The 20,713-nt window shown below is 28.8% G+C and overlaps 1 protein-coding gene across 1 annotated transcript; it reads right to left on the bottom strand.

Moving 5' to 3' along the window:
* Positions 1 to 54: 54 nt before the first annotated feature.
* On the bottom strand, positions 55 to 12,454 carry LOC137388102 (tektin-3-like). Its single transcript, XM_068074614.1, has 9 exons — positions 12,288 to 12,454; positions 6,249 to 6,375; positions 5,237 to 5,374; positions 4,271 to 4,479; positions 3,069 to 3,212; positions 2,212 to 2,434; positions 1,223 to 1,377; positions 284 to 477; positions 55 to 89 (listed from the first exon to the last, which is right to left on the bottom strand). The coding sequence occupies exons 1-9, from the start codon at positions 12,452 to 12,454 to the stop codon at positions 55 to 57; spliced, it is 1,392 nt and encodes a 463-aa protein (XP_067930715.1).
* Positions 12,455 to 20,713: the final 8,259 nt, after the last annotated feature.

Here is a 20,713-nt window from a genome sequence, read left to right as displayed (position 1 = left end):
ATGCTTGAAGAACTATAGAGAAATTGAAAACTTTTTCATGTTGCCCAGCTGTGTTTACATCAGTGTCTTTGTGACTGGTTCCATGAAGCCTGCAACAGCATGAGATAGATGACTGTCTGCGCTAGTAGACGTCTAAAAAATCTTAAATATCCTTGAAGTAATGTCACTGGTTTGTGTAGCTGGATCTATTAGCTATGATTAGCAGGTGAGCAAACACATGCATTCACACATACAAAGCATTATTAGCACCATCATTGTCAAAAAACATTAGGAGTTGTCTTACCATTCTTTGGAAGGGATTTCCTCAGCCCCATGCAATCTTTAGCATCAATCTTCAATGAAGTTTCCTTGACCTCGATGTCATTTTCTAGCTGAGACTTAGTTCTGATTAGTCTTGCCATGGAAAACTCTGCAGCTGTCAGACTTTGTTTGAGCTTGCTTACAGATTCCTTGATCTCTTCAATCTCCGATATTATTCTGCGCAATACAATATTATTATAATAATATTTTCCAGGCAACTAAAATCAGTGACCACTTTACAAATTTGCACTACATCAATATATTGATAGTATTAAACTTAGTACTGATGTCTGAAACATGGTTAACCACAGCCACAAGCACAACTTTTGGTCAATTCGAAAATATCACAGCCGTTATTCTACACGTTTGATACCTCAAGCTAAACACGATACAGCAGTGTGCAAAATTATGGTAACCCTTGCGTTCATTGTTGATTGAAAGATCTTCTCATCTCAGCATACCTCCAATCGCATATGTCTATACATCATTTTAAAGCTTAAACTGCTATTTTTATCTAATTATATATAAATCTTTTGTTCTTTGACTGCAAAGAGTTACAAGCTAAACTGAGCTCTAATCCCAAAACTCTCATTAAACTGGTCTTCAGCTTTAAAGAGTTCAGTTCACATTTCTCTTATTTGAGCAAAAACTCATGCTAAACGTTTCCTATATTTATGCTTTGTCCACTAACTATGAACATGTATGTATCAAGTCTGTATTGAATGAAAACAATAGAATTGAAATATATGAAGTTTTAATTGCATATTTGAACTGCTCACAAATTCTGGATAAAAATTATATATACAGTTGCTTAGTTTTGGTGATTTTCAGCACAGCAACCTTAATCGAAACAACGTTTAGATGATTTGCCATAATTTTACACAGGTCATTGACATCTTGCTGTTAAAAATCAAAATCTCACCCATTCATTGGCTGATCTCTGCAAATTTCCATTTGGAGTTTTTTGGCTCGCTCTTCGAGTCTTGTTTGAGCGACCTTCATATAACCTTCCTTGTCTAGGATGGCTTTTTGTAGCAGCCCGATGCTCTTATCCATATCTACGATCTCCTGTATCACCTACATGCACGTATATCAGACTATATAGGTAAATTGTATAGGCTACAAACTGGAGTAGTAGAAGTCGTTAGTAGTACTGGCTGGTGTATGACAATAGTAACAGTACAATATGTTAACAAGACTTGTGTGTACATGGTTACATAACAAGTTTGTACATGATTACATGACACATGTGTACATGTGCTATTAGCATTCGCTGTTAACCACAGCTAATAGTTATACGCACTTATGACAGGCTGTCACAAGTGATTATACCATAGCTATTAGCTGTCAGCGAAAAGCTAATAGCTATAATACTTGTGACAGCCTGTGACAAGTACTTGTAGTCTACAACAGATCCGACATTAAAACTCATTACGTATCTCATACATGGACTAGCAGTCACATGTGTCAAACTAACGCCGAGCCACATCCGGCCCACCTTGTAATCAGATCTGGCCCGCAAGATCATTTTGCATTATTGTTATTCGTGGCCATCGATATGAAGCGCTGATGACATAATACTGCACAGAACTACAGATCCCATAATGCAATGCTTCAGCTGCCTTGCTGCGTACATCTCAGGTCAATTTAACCTGAAGTTTGCTTCAGAATGATATTCCTGTCCGTTTTTATCCATATTTAGGTTCCAAAAACATTTAGTTTTAGTCTGTTCAATAAATGTTTATCCTGTTCAGCCCGCGACCTAGATTGTGTTTTGAATTTTGGCCCCTTGTACAATTGAGTTTGACATCCCTGTAAATAACAGTAACTAGTTTTTAAAGAAACACAACTCTCAATGATTAGTGTCATATTTTTCTCTGTTGTACCAAAGCTTAAATAACATAGGTATACCCTTTCGATATGTCTTTGTAACTTCTCCTTAGTGTCTCTCGTCTCATGTATTCTGCTAATAAGGCAGTTGGTGGAAGTAATATACTGAGTCCATATTCGTCTGCTGCAAGTCCTCAGGCAGGTGTCTATATCCTCTCCGAGTTTTTGACTAGCTTCTCTGTCTTTCTCTGATCTGGCTATGTTTGTTTGAGTAAACTTGAGCCAAGATTTTGGATCACTTACACTTTAAAAGAAACAACAGTGAATAAATGCTATGTTTCACACAACACTCTCAATAAATTACAATAGCATCTATGTGTTGCGTTATGTAAGCATTAGATTATTAAGTTTATTATATTGTTATTATTATTATATTAGAATGATATAATTTTTGTTTCTTTGTAGTTGAGCACCATTTCTACATTACAGTGCTGGCACCATTGCTGCCTTTTTATGTCCAGGCCCGCTTCTGAGTTGCAGTTTTTTGCATGCATTTTTGCATTTTGCCTTCACTCCTCAGTGGTTTGGCAGATCGTTTTGGTTGAAGTGGTTGCTCATGTGTATATATATATACTTATCCTTATATATAATATGTATATGATATATTATACTATAGGCCTATATACTATATATATTATTATATATTATATATATGCATATATTATATATATAAATATATATACATTTTTAAATTATATATATACATTTACAAGTATAATATCTGCTTGTAATGTAACAACTATAACCTACATTTGCAAGTTTCGAATAAAATTTATATTTCTAAAACTATACACAATCCTGTTACGTTTGACTTTATCGAGTCACAAATTGTGCAACATACAGTCAACTCAACTGACAATGCAATGTCTCTAACATACGTGTTATCAAGAGTCTCTACACCAGGGTAGTAACCAATACCAGTGCTGCTGTTTCTCAACTGATACATCAGGTCATCTATTCTACCAGCATGATTCTTGTTCTCTCTGTCTATGTCCATTCCATGCAGTGAGGCTCTATTCATCCTAAAAATGTAGAGTTCGTAGTATGAAGCAAACACAACGAGGATGGTAATTATACTCATCAAAATAGAACATTGTAAACTGGTAAAAATAAACATTGGTTTTTTACAGCCGTCCAAGATCTCTTCAGCCTACTCATTTTTGTTCTATGCGATTTTTGCACAAAATGCTGGTTTCTAGAGTTTACTTTTTAAAATATTATGAATATATTTAAATACAGCTTGTAGTAGATTATCCTCTCATATTATCAAAAGATGATAACTCCAACAAAAATGCTTAAAATATGGGTGGCCCAAAGTGCTTCTATGACCAAAGTGCCCCCCCCCCCGTTACCCCTACTATTTACAGCTTGTCAGCTAATGTCATTTTGGTAGGATCTTACTCAAGCTGAAGTGTATATGATATTCATACAGGATTTACAAACACAGAGCTGCGGCAGACCAGCTAATTTTTAGCATTTCTGCTACCTGCATGAAAGTTAACATGTCAGGCACTTTGTAATATAATTCAGAACGGTTTTCTAATTCTTATCATCAAATCATGTTGTTGAAGATGTAACAAGAACATAAGGTGAGGTTATATAATTGACTAGCAGTGAGTTCGGCATGACCTGGAATTTCTTCCATTTGCCACCAGATAGTCTGCAGCACATGTGCAGATTTTTAATTCAAATTGCTAAAATGCTTCCATGAAAATCCATGAACGATTGTTGAGCTTTTAGTCAAATAGATCAAATCACGTTTATATGGAGCACAAAAGTTTTTAAGAGTGACGGAGTGTCGGTCTACTAAACTGAAGGTCACGAGTTCAAGACCTGTCGAAAGCAATCGTTTGAAAAAAACACTTCAGTTACTGTCTATATGAGTTCTTTAGTGTGACCGTTTTAAGCAAGATTAAAAAATCACAATTTTATAATATACATGTAGTAAAAATGAGTTGAAAGACAAATTCAGATTACATTTTGCTAAAGCTTCAAACCTTAGCATCTAATTCAGTGCTATTTCAGTTTATCAGCAACCGTTAAATTTGTAATCTATTTCAACTTTTGATTTTTGACGAACTTGAGCTGAGCGTGAGCCTTCTGAATGAGTTTTCTCATCATCTCCTGACAGTCCTTTATCGTCTGCGCTTCTTTTGTGAGTTCTCTCTCTACTTCATCGTATACTCTGTCAATACCAATTCTTCTATCTCGGTGAAGCATGCATTCTTCTGTTACATGCAGCGGTTCAGCGCTCCACTGATAAGCTTTTTCTAGAACTCTGGTGCTCTCCTGGAACAGATCCATTCATTGTATCAGTTAGGTATAATCAATCATAATCAGACAAATTTGGCTTGTTTGGGTGAAAAATACAACTTCAATTTTTAATTTTATTTGTTTATTCTAATACTTTTCAAACAATAAACAAAAAAAGTATAAGCAAGCAGTCTTCATTCCTGATTGACTCAATTATTTTAATTTTTAAAAGGTGATTGATTAGCTTAGTTGGTAAGAGTGTCAGTCTAATCAATAATGTGTCCTGGGTTCAAGCCCTGAATTGGCTTATATTTCAGTATTCTCATTAAAAAATTGTGTTTAGCTTTATTTTGATTCATCGAAATATCTTTTTTTGGCCCTAATACTTCTTTGGGGTGGTGACCCCAAAATCTTTTTAGGTCTAAAACCTTGAAAATCATATTAAAAAAAACCACATGTAAAATTTCAGAGAGATCCTTTACTTAGAAGTTAGTTTCTATAAAGAACAAACAAACAGACAAGGAAGACAACTTGTATATACATGTAGATTGAAAAGTTACTAAGTGTGTAGGCATGGTATCTGGACTTAACCTGCAGTCGCAAACTTACTGAGCAAAATAATGTGCTGTCTAACTTATAACACCTGCTGACTCTCACGCTGCTTTGTTAATAATCAACGAGTTAAAATATGACAATAGTTAATGATTGTCTTAGTGATGCACTTTGCATTGACCTCTAACAAAATAAACTTTCATTCATATACAGAGAGTCGAGAAAAGAGTAGATATCACACCTGAAGCGCTTCAATCTCTTTCTCCATTCTCCGACTCTCATTTACCAAATTTTCTTTACAGTTGTTTACGTCATTCCTTCTGGCCATCAGACGTGCTGAGTTCTCCGCCTGCCGCTTACGAGTCCTTTCCTCAGTTTCCTGCGAGAGTGTTTATAACTAAACAACTTTAATTTCCTAGTCAAGAGAGACTCCCAGTCACCTGACTGATAGTCTCTCTTGACTGAGCTAATTACAGATTAGCTTAGTCAAGGCTATTATTTGATATTAATGTAATTGATATCTAGTAACATCTAATATTACTGGATATTAATAATATCCGATATTACATTACGTTAACATTAACGTAATTAATATTGGTGCAATTATTTGGTATTCAAAGTAGTAAAACTCCCACTTTATATTCTATATAATGAAAGTGATACTTTCAATTCATAACCCAATACAAACTGAATGATTGTTACTGCTATTATTCAGTTAGTTTATATTTGAAATTAAAACAAAAATGACCTTTCTAATTATTATTTATCACTATTGGTTACGCCCTCATTGTGAACCTTTCCATGGCAACTTAATAATAAGAGCAAAATTAAAATAGAATGGAGAACAATTCTTTTTCTTTATTATTCATTTTAAATGACAGCTAACATTGTCTCTATTTATAAGCTTTTGTAGTTGACGAATGAGAAGTAATTTATGTAATATTTGTAATGTTTGATTTTTGAAATGAGTGGCCCTCATTGGACAGATTACAATTTCCATTATAATACTTTTTATCTGAAATTAGCTTCAGTTTCAGTTACAAGCTTTACTGAGATTACAATGCGGGTAACACAAGCTAACACTCCAGTATAATAACAACTATGTTCCCTTTAAGTTACCCTGATTTAAAAAATTTTAAATACAATTCTGAGAACTAAACAAGCATTTTATCAAGCTAGAACAGGTTAGCAATCATAGGAGAAGACATGCTCTAGTGCTTGGTTTCACATGACATTGTAAAGCCTTAGCTCACCTGCACCGCTCGCCACGCGTCAGCCCTTATTCTATGTCCCATTGATCTCTCCTTCTCTGAGAGAGTGTAGTGAAGGTTATTACTGTTAGTCCAATCTTGCTCCGAGTACCGCGAATAGACCAAATTTCTATTTATACCCAATAACATGTATATAACAATAGTAAGTATATAACATTAATAAGTATATAACAATAATAAGGATATAACAATAATAAGTATATAACAACAATAAGTATATAACAATAATAAGTATATAATCACAATAAGTATATAACAGTAATAAGTATATAACAATAATAAGTATATAACAACAATAAGTATATAACAATAATAAGTATATAATCACAATAAGTATATAACAGTAATAAGTATATAACAATAATAAGTATATAACAATAATAAGTATATAATCACAATAAGTATATAACAGTAATAAGTATATAACAATAATAAGTATATAACAATAATAAGTATATAACAATAATAAGTATATAACAATAATAAGTATATAACAATAATAAGGATATAACAACAATAAGTATATAACAATAATAAGGATATAACAATAATAAGTATATAACAGTAATAAGGATATAACAATAATAAGTATATAACAGTAATAAGTATATAACAGTAATAAGTATATAACATTAATAAGTATATAACAATAATAAGTATATAATCACAATAAGTATATAACAGTAATAAGTATATAACAATAATAAGTATATAACAACAATAAGTATATAACAGTAATAAGTATATAACAATAATAAGTATATAACAATAATAAGGATATAACAATAATAAGTATATAACAGTAATAAGTATATAACAATAATAAGTATATAACAATAATAAGTATATAACAATAATAAGTATATAACAATAATAAGGATATAACAATAATAAGTATATAACAGTAATAAGTATATAACAATAATAAGTATATAACAACAATAAGTATATAACAATAATAAGGATATAACAACAATAAGTATATAACAATAATAAGGATATAACAATAATAAGTATATAACAACAATAAGTATATAACAATAATAAGTATATAACAATAATAAGTATATAACAACAATAAGTATATAACAATAATAAGTATATAACAACAATAAGTATATAACAATAATAAGTATATAACAATAATAAGTATATAACAATAATAAGGATATAACAATAATAAGTATATAACAATAATAAGGATATAACAATAATAAGTATATAACAACAATAAGTATATAACAATAATAAGGATATAACAATAATAAGTATATAACAGTAATAAGTATATAACAGTAATAAGTATATAACATTAATAAGTATATAACAATAATAAGTATATAATCACAATAAGTATATAACAGTAATAAGTATATAACAATAATAAGTATATAACAGTAATAAGTATATAACAATAATAAGGATATAACAACAATAAGTATATAACAATAATAAGGATATAACAATAATAAGTATATAACAATAATAAGGATATAACAATAATAAGTATATAACAGTAATAAGTATATAACAGTAATAAGTATATAACATTAATAAGTATATAACAATAATAAGTATATAACAGTAATAAGTATATAACAATAATAAGGATATAACAACAATAAGTATATAACAATAATAAGGATATAACAATAATAAGTATATAACAATAATAAGGATATAACAATAATAAGTATATAACAGTAATAAGTATATAACAATAATAAGGATATAACAACAATAAGTATATAACAATAATAAGGATATAACAATAATAAGTATATAACAGTAATAAGTATATAACAGTAATAAGTATATAACATTAATAAGTATATAACAATAATAAGTATATAATCACAATAAGTATATAACAGTAATAAGTATATAACAATAATAAGTATATAACAACAATAAGTATATAACAGTAATAAGTATATAACAATAATAAGTATATAACAATAATAAGGATATAACAATAATAAGTATATAACAGTAATAAGTATATAACAATAATAAGTATATAACAATAATAAGTATATAACAATAATAAGTATATAACAATAATAAGGATATAACAATAATAAGTATATAACAGTAATAAGTATATAACAATAATAAGTATATAACAACAATAAGTATATAACAATAATAAGGATATAACAACAATAAGTATATAACAATAATAAGGATATAACAATAATAAGTATATAACAACAATAAGTATATAACAATAATAAGTATATAACAATAATAAGTATATAACAACAATAAGTATATAACAATAATAAGTATATAACAACAATAAGTATATAACAATAATAAGTATATAACAATAATAAGTATATAACAATAATAAGTATATAACAATAATAAGTATATAACAATAATAAGGATATAACAATAATAAGTATATAACAACAATAAGTATATAACAATAATAAGGATATAACAATAATAAGGATATAACAACAATAAGTATATAACAATAATAAGGATATAACAATAATAAGGATATAACAACAATAAGTATATAACAATAATAAGGATATAACAACAATAAGTATATAACAATAATAAGTATATAACAACAATAAGTATATAACAATAATAAGGATATAACAACAATAAGTATATAACAATAATAAGGATATAACAACAATAAGTATATAACAATAGTAAGTATATAACAATAATAAGGATATAACAATAATAAGTATATAACAATAATAAGGATATAACAATAATAAGTATATAACAACAATAAGTATATAACAATAATAAGTATATAACAATAATAAGGATATAACAACAATAAGTATATAACAATAATAAGGATATAACAATAATAAGTATATAACAACAATAAGTATATAACAATAATAAGGATATAACAATAATAAGGATATAACAATAATAAGTATATAACAATAATAAGGATATAACAATAATAAGGATATAACAACAATAAGTATATAACAATAATAAGGATATAACAACAATAAGTATATAACAATAATAAGTATATAACAATAGTAAGTATATAACAATAATAAGTATATAACAATAATAAGTATATAACAATAATAAGGATATAACAACAATAAGTATATAACAATAATAAGTATATAACAACAATAAGTATATAACAAAAATAAGGATATAACAACAATAAGTATATAACAATAATAAGGATATAACAATAATAAGTATATAACAATAGTAAGTATATAACAATAATAAGTATATAACAATAATAAGTATATAACAATAATAAGGATATAACAACAATAAGTATATAACAATAATAAGTATATAACAATAATAAGGATATAACAACAATAAGTATATAACAATAATAAGTATATAACAACAATAAGTATATAACAATAATAAGGATATAACAACAATAAGTATATAACAAAAATAAGGATATAACAACAATAAGTATATAACAATAATAAGTATATAACAATAATAAGTATATAACAATAATAAGTATATAACAGTAATAAGTATATAACAATAATAAGTATATAACAATAATAAGTATATAACAACAATAAGTATATAACAATAATAAGTATATAACAACAATAAGTATATAACAATAATAAGGATATAACAACAATAAGTATATAACAATAGTAAGTATATAACAACAATAAGTATATAACAATAATAAGGATATAACAACAATAAGTATATAACAATAATAAGTATATAACAACAATAAGTATATAACAATAATAAGGATATAACAACAATAAGTATATAACAATAGTAAGTATATAACAATAATAAGTATATAACAATAATAAGTATATAACAATAATAAGGATATAACAACAATAAGTATATAACAATAATAAGTATATAACAATAATAAGGATATAACAACAATAAGTATATAACAATAATAAGTATATAACAACAATAAGTATATAACAATAATAAGGATATAACAACAATAAGTATATAACAATAGTAAGTATATAACAATAATAAGTATATAACAATAATAAGTATATAACAATAATAAGTATATAACAATAATAAGGATATAACAACAATAAGTATATAACAATAATAAGTATATAACAACAATAAGTATATAACAATAATAAGGATATAACAACAATAAGTATATAACAATAGTAAGTATATAACAACAATAAGTATATAACAATAATAAGGATATAACAACAATAAGTATGTAACAATAATAAGGATATAACAACAATAAGTATATAACAATAGTAAGTATATAACAACAATAAGTATATAACAATAATAAGTATATAACAATAATAAGTATATAACAATAATAAGGATATAACAACAATAAGTATATAACAATAATAAGGATATAACAATAATAAGTATATAACAATAATAAGTATATAACAATAATAAGTGTATAACAATAATAAGTATATAACAATAATAAGTATATAACAATAATAAGGATATAACAACAATAAGTATATAACAATAATAAGTATATAACAACAATAAGTATATAACAATAATAAGGATATAACAACAATAAGTATATAACAATAGTAAGTATATAACAATAATAAGTATATAACAATAATAAGTATATAACAATAATAAGTATATAACAATAATAAGGATATAACAACAATAAGTATATAACAATAATAAGTATATAACAACAATAAGTATATAACAATAATAAGGATATAACAACAATAAGTATATAACAATAGTAAGTATATAACAACAATAAGTATATAACAATAATAAGGATATAACAACAATAAGTATGTAACAATAATAAGGATATAACAACAATAAGTATATAACAATAGTAAGTATATAACAACAATAAGTATATAACAATAATAAGTATATAACAATAATAAGTATATAACAATAATAAGGATATAACAACAATAAGTATATAACAATAATAAGGATATAACAATAATAAGTATATAACAATAATAAGTATATAACAATAATAAGTATATAAGAATAATAAGTATATAACAATAATAAGTATATAAGAATAATAAGTATATAACAATAATAAGTATATAACAATAATAAGGATATAACAACAATAAGTATATAACAATAATAAGTATATAACAACAATAAGTATATAACAATAATAAGGATATAACAACAATAAGTATATAACAATAGTAAGTATATAACAACAATAAGTATATAACAATAATAAGGATATAACAACAATAAGTATGTAACAATAATAAGGATATAACAACAATAAGTATATAACAATAGTAAGTATATAACAACAATAAGTATATAACAATAATAAGTATATAACAATAATAAGTATATAACAATAATAAGGATATAACAACAATAAGTATATAACAATAATAAGGATATAACAATAATAAGTATATAACAATAATAAGTATATAACAATAATAAGTATATAACAATAATAAGTATATAACAACAAAAAGTATATAACAATAACAAGTATATAACAATAGCAGTATGACACGACATTGCAGCAATTCAGTATTATAATCTTAGTAAATTGAGAAATTGAGATAGTATTCTATATTACTATCTTTTGTAAAGATCTGTGAGACTAAATATGATATGATTACTTCCAGGTTTGAGCAAGTGATTCAAATGTTGAAGCCATCGTATTGACATTTAATGCTGTACGACAATACAGACATATCAACAAAATAAACCACATCTATTTTAGAACAACATAGCAAAAAATTAAGTGAAATAGATTAATGTGTTTGTAAAAAAACATATACAATGGTAGATTGTTTGAAATGTTTTAGCAAAAATTGAAATTGATAGGCAAAATAAAATCATCAGCCCACTGAGGGTAATGGGCGGCGGGGTGACTCACAATTTATGTCTCGATAAGAAAAGCATTGAAAAGAGAATAAATATTGAGTAAAAAAACAAGTAAAGTATACTACTGCTCCAGAAGATAAAGTTATCTCCAACATTGAACATCAATGACAACATAACTCCCATTTCTTCACTCACCTCGCTGTATTGTAGATGTTGTGTTGAGGGCTGATATCTATCAGACCTTTCCCAGTGCTGAAAAAGTTATATTTCTCTCCATATCTACGAGTGCCATACCGTGAGGGAGCAGAGGGCACTCGACAAAGGGCAGCCAGCGATTCAGAGTTACTACCTATTCTGGACATGCTTGATGAAAGAGAGAATAACTCTACAAATGGTAAAGTAACAGTATCTTCCATTTTAAAGTGAGTTTGTACTTTCAAAACAGTTTCTTTTTTGCTTTCTTAATTTCATTTTAAACAAAAATGTTTGTGCGAATTATGCCATACGAGAATCATACAAAAAGGGCAACACTCAGTCAATAAAATCAAATAAATGTTTTGAAATATAACATTTAAAATACCTTTCTCTGTTAACAACATGAATGTTAGGTCAAGCATTGTTGTATGTATAACTTATAACTGGCATTGGTAATCATCAATAAAATGATTTTTTTTGTTACAAGCCAATGTGAGAAATGATGAACAGACATAAATCAAAATATACTGAATGAGTTGAACAAATGTGTTTTGAAGTTGGTAATCTAATTATATTGCAGAAGAGTCGCGATAGTAAATTGGAGGTTTTAGTAACAGAAAGTTCATAAACTAAAGCATATGGTAGTGGACATAGTATGTTAGTGTTCTTTATTGTTAAACGAACTTGTAATGTAATTTTAAATATAAGTGCTATATGTGATTTGTTCATATCACGTAAGCTAAAATCAGTTGGAAAAAAGTTTTACGCAGCAGAGACTCTAGTCTTGTGGTTTTTTTGAAAGTGTCTACAAAAAGTTAGCTAGAATACAACTGCTAATCTAAACATTTTCTCCCATAGATAGGAACAATAAAAGTGAATTAAAATAACTTGTATTTTCGATTCCTAAACATGCAATTATAATAACAAATTGAACACAAAATGTTTAAAAATTATTTTTCAAAGGAGTATGATGCAATAAAAAATGATCTCTTTGAAAAGTAAGAAATCTAATTAAGTAACAGAGCAAACTACTAAAACACAAGGTTTTCTTACTCTAATGCAAATGCCGATAATACTTTTGGATTTAACAGGCTGTTTTAAAACTTGCCACAGCAATATGTGTTCAAATTAGCATCTAGCAATTTACAAATACACTAAACTTTAACAATAAATATGCATACATAAAAACTTCTAAAATTTCTTGGAACTGCCCAACAAATGTTGATCACATTCATTTACTTTTGCCAGATACTCCAAAATGGCTGCATTCCAGCATGATTGCAAAATGGTTACATTTCATAAGCCTTAAATTAAGAAATGATTACATTTCAGAAAGATTATATTCTAAGTGCTACGATCAATGGCCACATGCTGAAAGGCCCCGCTTTCAAAAGAGATCCAGGACAAGTTACCTTACTCTTCACATCTAACTGTTAGTGTGCTGACATCACCCTTTTAATAGCTGCAGCAACACTAATATTCTTAATGACCCATAAGATTTCACGTACCAAAGTACAGGATAAAACTTTTTTCAACCACCTATTACGAGCCAGGTAATAATCTTATGCAACTACATACACTCGGACAAAGAAATGCACTTCGCACAACTTCCTCTTCTTCAATAGCCTCCACTGCGGCTGAACTCAATTTATCAACTGCTAATAGAAGCCACTGCAAGGATCGTCAGGCATCCCTAGTTACTAATAGGTTATCTGTTGATTGGTAAACGCAGTATCAAGTTATGCCATCTGCTCATAGTTCGTGTAATCAGTTAAATGTTCCATTAAAATACTGCATCTCATGTAGATGGTATTTCAATAAGCAGATGATCAAACCTCGATATAAAAGCTTATTTTTATTTCACTTTACCATATTAAATAAAAATACTGTCAGAGCTCAAAGTTACATGTTATACTAGAATTTCATGCGTTCAAAGTTTAAGCCAGCTTGAAATGTACCAACAAATTATATATTTTCTTACTATAAACTTTGGAAAAGTAAAAGAACCAGAAAATAGACATCATGAACTTCTGCTCAAACATATTATTTTAACCTTTTTAACTATATTCTGCGAGCATAAGATGGATAAGTAGAATATTTGGATTTATTATTGCTATAGTAGCATTGTTTTTCAACTTTTCTTCTTTTCTTGCAACTGAATCTTAAACACTACACATAGATGCTAATCACAGATGAGAACACTGCGGGTGAAGTGCTCAAAGGCTAGACAAATGATAAAATGATGTCTGCTGTTTGTATTTGGATGATGAGTTATTGATCCCAGTGTCAGAAAATTGAACTACCCATCAGGTGTTTGAAGAAAGTACAGACAGAGCTGCACCTGATACAAAAGTTACGCTCTAAGGTAATGCATAGTCGATGCCATTCGCTACCAGAGAATATTAATAACGATATGGTATAATAGTATACACAGTATGTATGTAGTGCATACTTACAAAATGCAACTAAAAATGTTGCACCTTGTAAGCATGCAAACTTTTATGCATTCATAAAAATTTGAATCTGATGATAATATCAAAAGTTTACTATATACCTATATACATAAATACATTACACACAGAATATGATTGAAAATATCAGAAGGTGGGATATCAGAGGGTATATCTTTAGAGTACAATGACTAAGTACAGTTGTACCAGACAGTAAGAAGTATACAAAATACAAGAGAATATTCAAATATAGTAGTTCATTTAGTAGTTACTAAATGAATAAAAAGAATGATGTTAGTTAAATCATAGACAGAGTTCTAAGAGATAGCGCAAAATCATATAATGAGTAACTAAACAGCAAACCGACATATATGATGTAGACTGCTAACTAGTAGAATACAGACATATAGAGTGACATGAAGTGCCATAGCATATCGTATTTGATATCACACTGTTGCGTCCTATACAACTATGCTACAAGATATGCCATAAATATATAGAGATATACTAGACACCATATACATGTAGTTACAGAGAGTGAAACTATATACTAAATATAAGTATAGGCTAAAATCAGTAATAGATTTTAGGTATATATGTTGATAAAAACGACATATAGACGTATGAAATGATAACAAGTAGAAAATATATTTTTTATATTGTTAACAGATAATGATATTATCTGTTAACAATATAAAAATATATTTTCTACCTGATAGAAATGATAATGATATAATAATATCTGTTATGATATCTCTTATGTTACCTAATGATATTATCTGTTATACTAAAATATTATTTCATTCTGCATACAAACGATAAAATTATCTGTCATACATACATAGAAGTGTACCAGTCATCATATATGTAAATGTATAGAGTGATGCCATGTATCGAGTATTAGCAGATAAGAATTCATGTTTAACAAAATAGTCGCAGTTTTTTATTCAGAAATGACATTTTATTAGAAGCGTGGTCATAAGAGTTCCAAACAATCAATAAACAATGCCATCAGGTTTTGTCACAATATTTTAGTGTTTTGTTTTAATTTTGTTTCTTTTTAAACCTGCCAAGAAAGCTTGGTTTTTTGTTTGAACATTTTACAATAGTTTAACGAATAACGCAATCTCTATATTTTACTCTTAGTTATGACTGCTACATACAATATGTTTTTTCTGACAGTGATCACTTCTAATAATCAGTTATGATGTGACTTTATTAAAATAAACACTGGAGCAATATCGACCACCTACCCTTTCTGATGGCTGCTGCCTAACGCAGCACCAAAACATGTCAATCTCTTGTTTTAAATTTTGAAGACTTTACCATTTACTTTTGATAAAATAGAGGAAGTGATATTTAACACAAATTGTTAGTTGATCAAAAGTAGTAACTTGCTAATATGTATGTACAACTTTTATTGGCATTGATAAACATCAACAAAATGATGTTTTTCATTACATGCAAAAGAAAATAAATGAAAAGACAAAAATCAGGAATTATCGCGTGAGTTGATCAGACGTGTTTTAAAAGTTGATAATCTAATAGTATTGTGGAAGAGTCAGAATAGTGAATTACAGGATGCAGTGACAGTTAAAAGTTGGTAGTCTAATAGTAATGAGGAGGGGTCGGGATAGTGAATCATAGGCTGCAGTGACAGTTAGTTCATAAACTGAAACATACAATGGTGGATGGCATATGTTGGTGTCATGGGATAGAAAATGATGACCTAGTAACCTCCTACAGCTATGACAAGAATCATTACAAAATAAGTTGACTGACAGCATGTACAGGTACTCACCAGAAGATGATATAGTGTACCAATGACCGACAGCCTGTACAGGTACTTACCCGAAAATCATACAACGTCTGCCAATGGTTGAGCTTCTTCCTTATTACCTATGATGACAGTGCTTTTATACTATATGGAGTAATTACGATCAAGCCATATGTAGAATCAATAAGATAATTAACATCATACTGGCCAATTCAATATTCTAGACAGCTATTTCTGCCAATGACTCCATCTCTACTATTTACAGAACAAAGTTAACGGTAGACAATGAACCATGTGTCCAGCAAAGCGTGTAAGGGAACTGTGGGATATAATGAAAATAGTAAATAATTTGCTGCAACTAATAAGAACTGCAGAGTTGAATGATATGTAACTTTTAAACTTCAAATTGGTGCTAAGCATGGCTTGGTTATAGATACTAGGTCAATGAGTTTTGGTCATTTTCTGTCCTCTCATTCTTTTGGCAAGTAACGATAAATATCATTTTGTGATGATTGCCATATGATGATACATATACATACATGTTAGCAAATTGTATTTATATATCTGCATCATAATTGAAGAACATCATTGCCTGGTATTAATTTAAACATGTATTTAATATTTGGTATCTCTCTAGGTATCTGGATGTTATCTGGTATCCCACTGCGGTTCTAATGTACCTGGTATTAGATAGAGTGATCATGTATAGATACATATAATGGTGAAATATACTGTATACATAGAGTAACATCATACAGATATATAGAGTTGTACAATATATATCTTTTTCGGATAATATGAGTACACATAACTGTATCTGTTATCACTTTTTGTATCTATTCACTATTTGCTACCACTCTATAAATTTATATGCTATTTAATATCATATCTGTATGGTATCACTTTATGTATCTACATGTATATATTATGCTACTATCTATATCTGTAAGATATCACTCTATGTATCTATATAGTATATTGTACCACTCTACTATATGTATCTGTATGATATCATTTTGTGTATGTATAATGTACTACTCTATATATCTGTATGGTATCCCTCTGTCAGTACATATATAGTATATTGTACCACTCTCCTATATGCATATGTATGATATGTATGTATGATACTCTATGTATGTATATTGTACTACTCTATATATCTGTATATCACTTCTCTATGTCAGTATATAATATATTGTACTACTCTATATATCTGTATGGCATCCTTCTATGTATGTACATGTATATTGTACCACTCTATATATCTGTATGGTGTTACTCTATGTATCTATATAGTATATTATACCACTCTACTATATGTATCTGCATCACGCTATGTATGCAGTATATTGCACCATTATATGTATCTATACATGATCACTCTATGTATACAGTATATTGCAATATTATATGTATCTATACATGATCACTCTATGTATACAGTATATTGCACCATTATATGTATCTATACATGATCATTTTATGCATGCAGTATATTGCACCATTATATGTATCTATACACAATTACTCTATGTATACAGTATATTGCACCATTATATGTATCTATACATGATCACTCTATGCGTGCAGTATATTGCACCATTATATGTATCCATAGATATAGTAAACCCTAGATATGCGAATAATCAAAACAAGTGAGGCCTATAATTAGCATGACGCAACGTCATGGTGATGTGCAAAACGAATCAGCTGATCTATTAACTCCTATTGACTTAGCACTAAAAACTGCTCAATTTTTCCATAGTTTGTGCAACTGAGACTGCATATTCTATTGAAAATATGTAAAATTTATATAAAGTAATACTTCAACTTACGAGTGCCCTGATGTATGAGAAACTTGAGGTACGAGCCAGCTTTTAAGCAAGTTTTAGCACTAACATACGAGCCATGTTTGAGATACGAGCACATGAGTCAGTTGCCAAGTATGTCGGAGGTGTTTTGAGAACAGCATCACTCTGTATTTTTCAACTGCTCAGGTTATACTTTTGTATCGTGTTTTTTGTGCGCGATTTTAAATGCAGAATTATGTGAATTAAAAGTACCGTGCGTAGACCGAAAGTTTGCCAGTAAAAGGATAGATAATGCACAGAAAAAGCGAATGATAACAATTGATATTAAACGGAAAATTATTGAAAAATATGCAAAATATGTATGCGTGATTGAACTAGCTCAGCAATATGACAGAAATACATCCACAATTATCAAACACAAGGATTATATTCAAGGCATTTAGTTTGCGAAAGGACTAACCATAGTTTCTAAACGACGCAGCGATCTTCACGACCACTGATGGAGAGACTGCTCAGGCTTTGGATAAAAAGGCAAACGATTGGCCGGTGTCTGCGTAACTGAAACGATGCTACGTAAAAAGGCCGGTGCTATCTATCAAGACTATGAAAAATAGACATTTGGACAAGTTGGCTAGTGGTCGTGCATTAACCCTTGGTGACGACACCCGTGTTCGTCCTGATCGCAACATGTTGAAAGGGCGACAAAGGCAAACGTCCTTAGATAGGTTTCTCTTAAAACGGCCGGCTGGTCGAGAGAGCGAAACAAAAGAAAAATTAGCTAACCAGCGAGAAACTTCAAACTATGAACGCCGAAGAAATTTTAATTACGTTAAGTTAAAGATTAAAGTTTGCTTTTAGGTTTGCTTTTAAGTTTATCTTTTAAGACTTGGATAAAATCCAAATTTATCAAAGTCAACTGTTGTAATGAAGGATAACTTATCTCTCCCTCTCTGGCAAATGCTACCGTTAGCTGCTATTGTATGTATTTAATTTTACATTTTAATTAATCACATTTCCTTGCATTATTTTTTATTTGTTGCTTTTTGAAAGAATGTGGTAAGTTAGGACAATAACCAACATGTTCTTTCTGTTACAATATATTGTTTTGAGTGTTTTATTTGCATTTTCAAAGTATGAAAACCTATCAATATATATTTAATTGTTCTATATATAAATAAATTGCACCAACATGCGAGTAAATTGACATACGAGCTCAGTCTCTGAACGCATTAAGCTCGTAAGTTGAAGTATGACTGTAATGACTTTAGATGAAAAAGTCAAGAATCTTACACACATGGTAATGAATAATACCAATGATTTAGAAGCTTCTATATCATTGATAATACAAAGAGTGACCAAATAGAAATTAAACTAATAACAAACTAATGAATCAAATGATATTTAGAAGCAGTAAAGATAGACCACTGTATTAAACACCCATTAGACATGACTGAAATTAACTAGACGAGATAGTTTTTGTCTAAGGTTGGTTGAACTAGATTCCTGCTTTGAAGCGGCATAGTGTATTCTGATTTTAGTATAGCGATTTACTATAGTTTTGAGTAGACTGTTGGCATGCACTGTACATGTAAAACCTTGATTGAGGTTATGTAATAAGACATATATGTTATTGTCTGTGATGTTACTTGTTTAAAAGCTCTCTGTGTGATACCATAGCTCTCCATGTGTCAACGTAGGCACTTTTCTGCAGCAATACATATTCGGCCTAACTGAGATTAGGGTTATGTCATCACTATTTCTACTTACCACTACTTCTACATTGGTCAAGAACTTGATACACTCATCACATTTGAGTTAGAAAAAAAATCCTCATCACCGAATTCCTCATTTTCACTTTCCTCAGCTTTTGTCTCTTCTTTTTTTTCTAGCCAGAGAATGTAGCAGGAGTTGGCCAGTTTTTTCAGCCCTGCTCACATCCAGATCAATACAGTTAACATTGGGACTTGGTGTGATATCTGCTTTTATGAACAGTGCTCGAAGTGCAGATCTAAAGCACTGCACATCCGGGTTATTGTTATAGCCACCCTTGGATCGTATTGTGGAAAACAGAATCTCAATGTGATCCTGGTTGATCTTAAAGGTTAGGAAGTAGTTGATGTAAAGGTAGTTGCTGAAAAGATATTGAGCAATGCCATGTACAGATTTGGCTACTGACTCAAAACCAATGACGAAATGATGATGATTTTCCTATTATTTTCCACTAGCAGCTTTCAGCTTGGTGTCTTTAATCGGCATAGATAGCTTATGATATTGTTGAGAACTTCTTGTTTTGGGTTGAAGTTCTGTCTTGTTATGGGCAATTCAGATATACCTGGGGTGTTGTGGTCTCTTCTGATGACATTTCACTAAGAATTTGGTCTTATT

The sequence above is a fragment of the Watersipora subatra genome, chromosome 2 (assembly GCF_963576615.1).
Source record: "Watersipora subatra chromosome 2, tzWatSuba1.1, whole genome shotgun sequence".
Taxonomy (NCBI): Eukaryota; Metazoa; Bryozoa; class Gymnolaemata; order Cheilostomatida; family Watersiporidae; genus Watersipora; species Watersipora subatra.
This window is presented reverse-complemented; position numbering and strand designations above follow the sequence as displayed.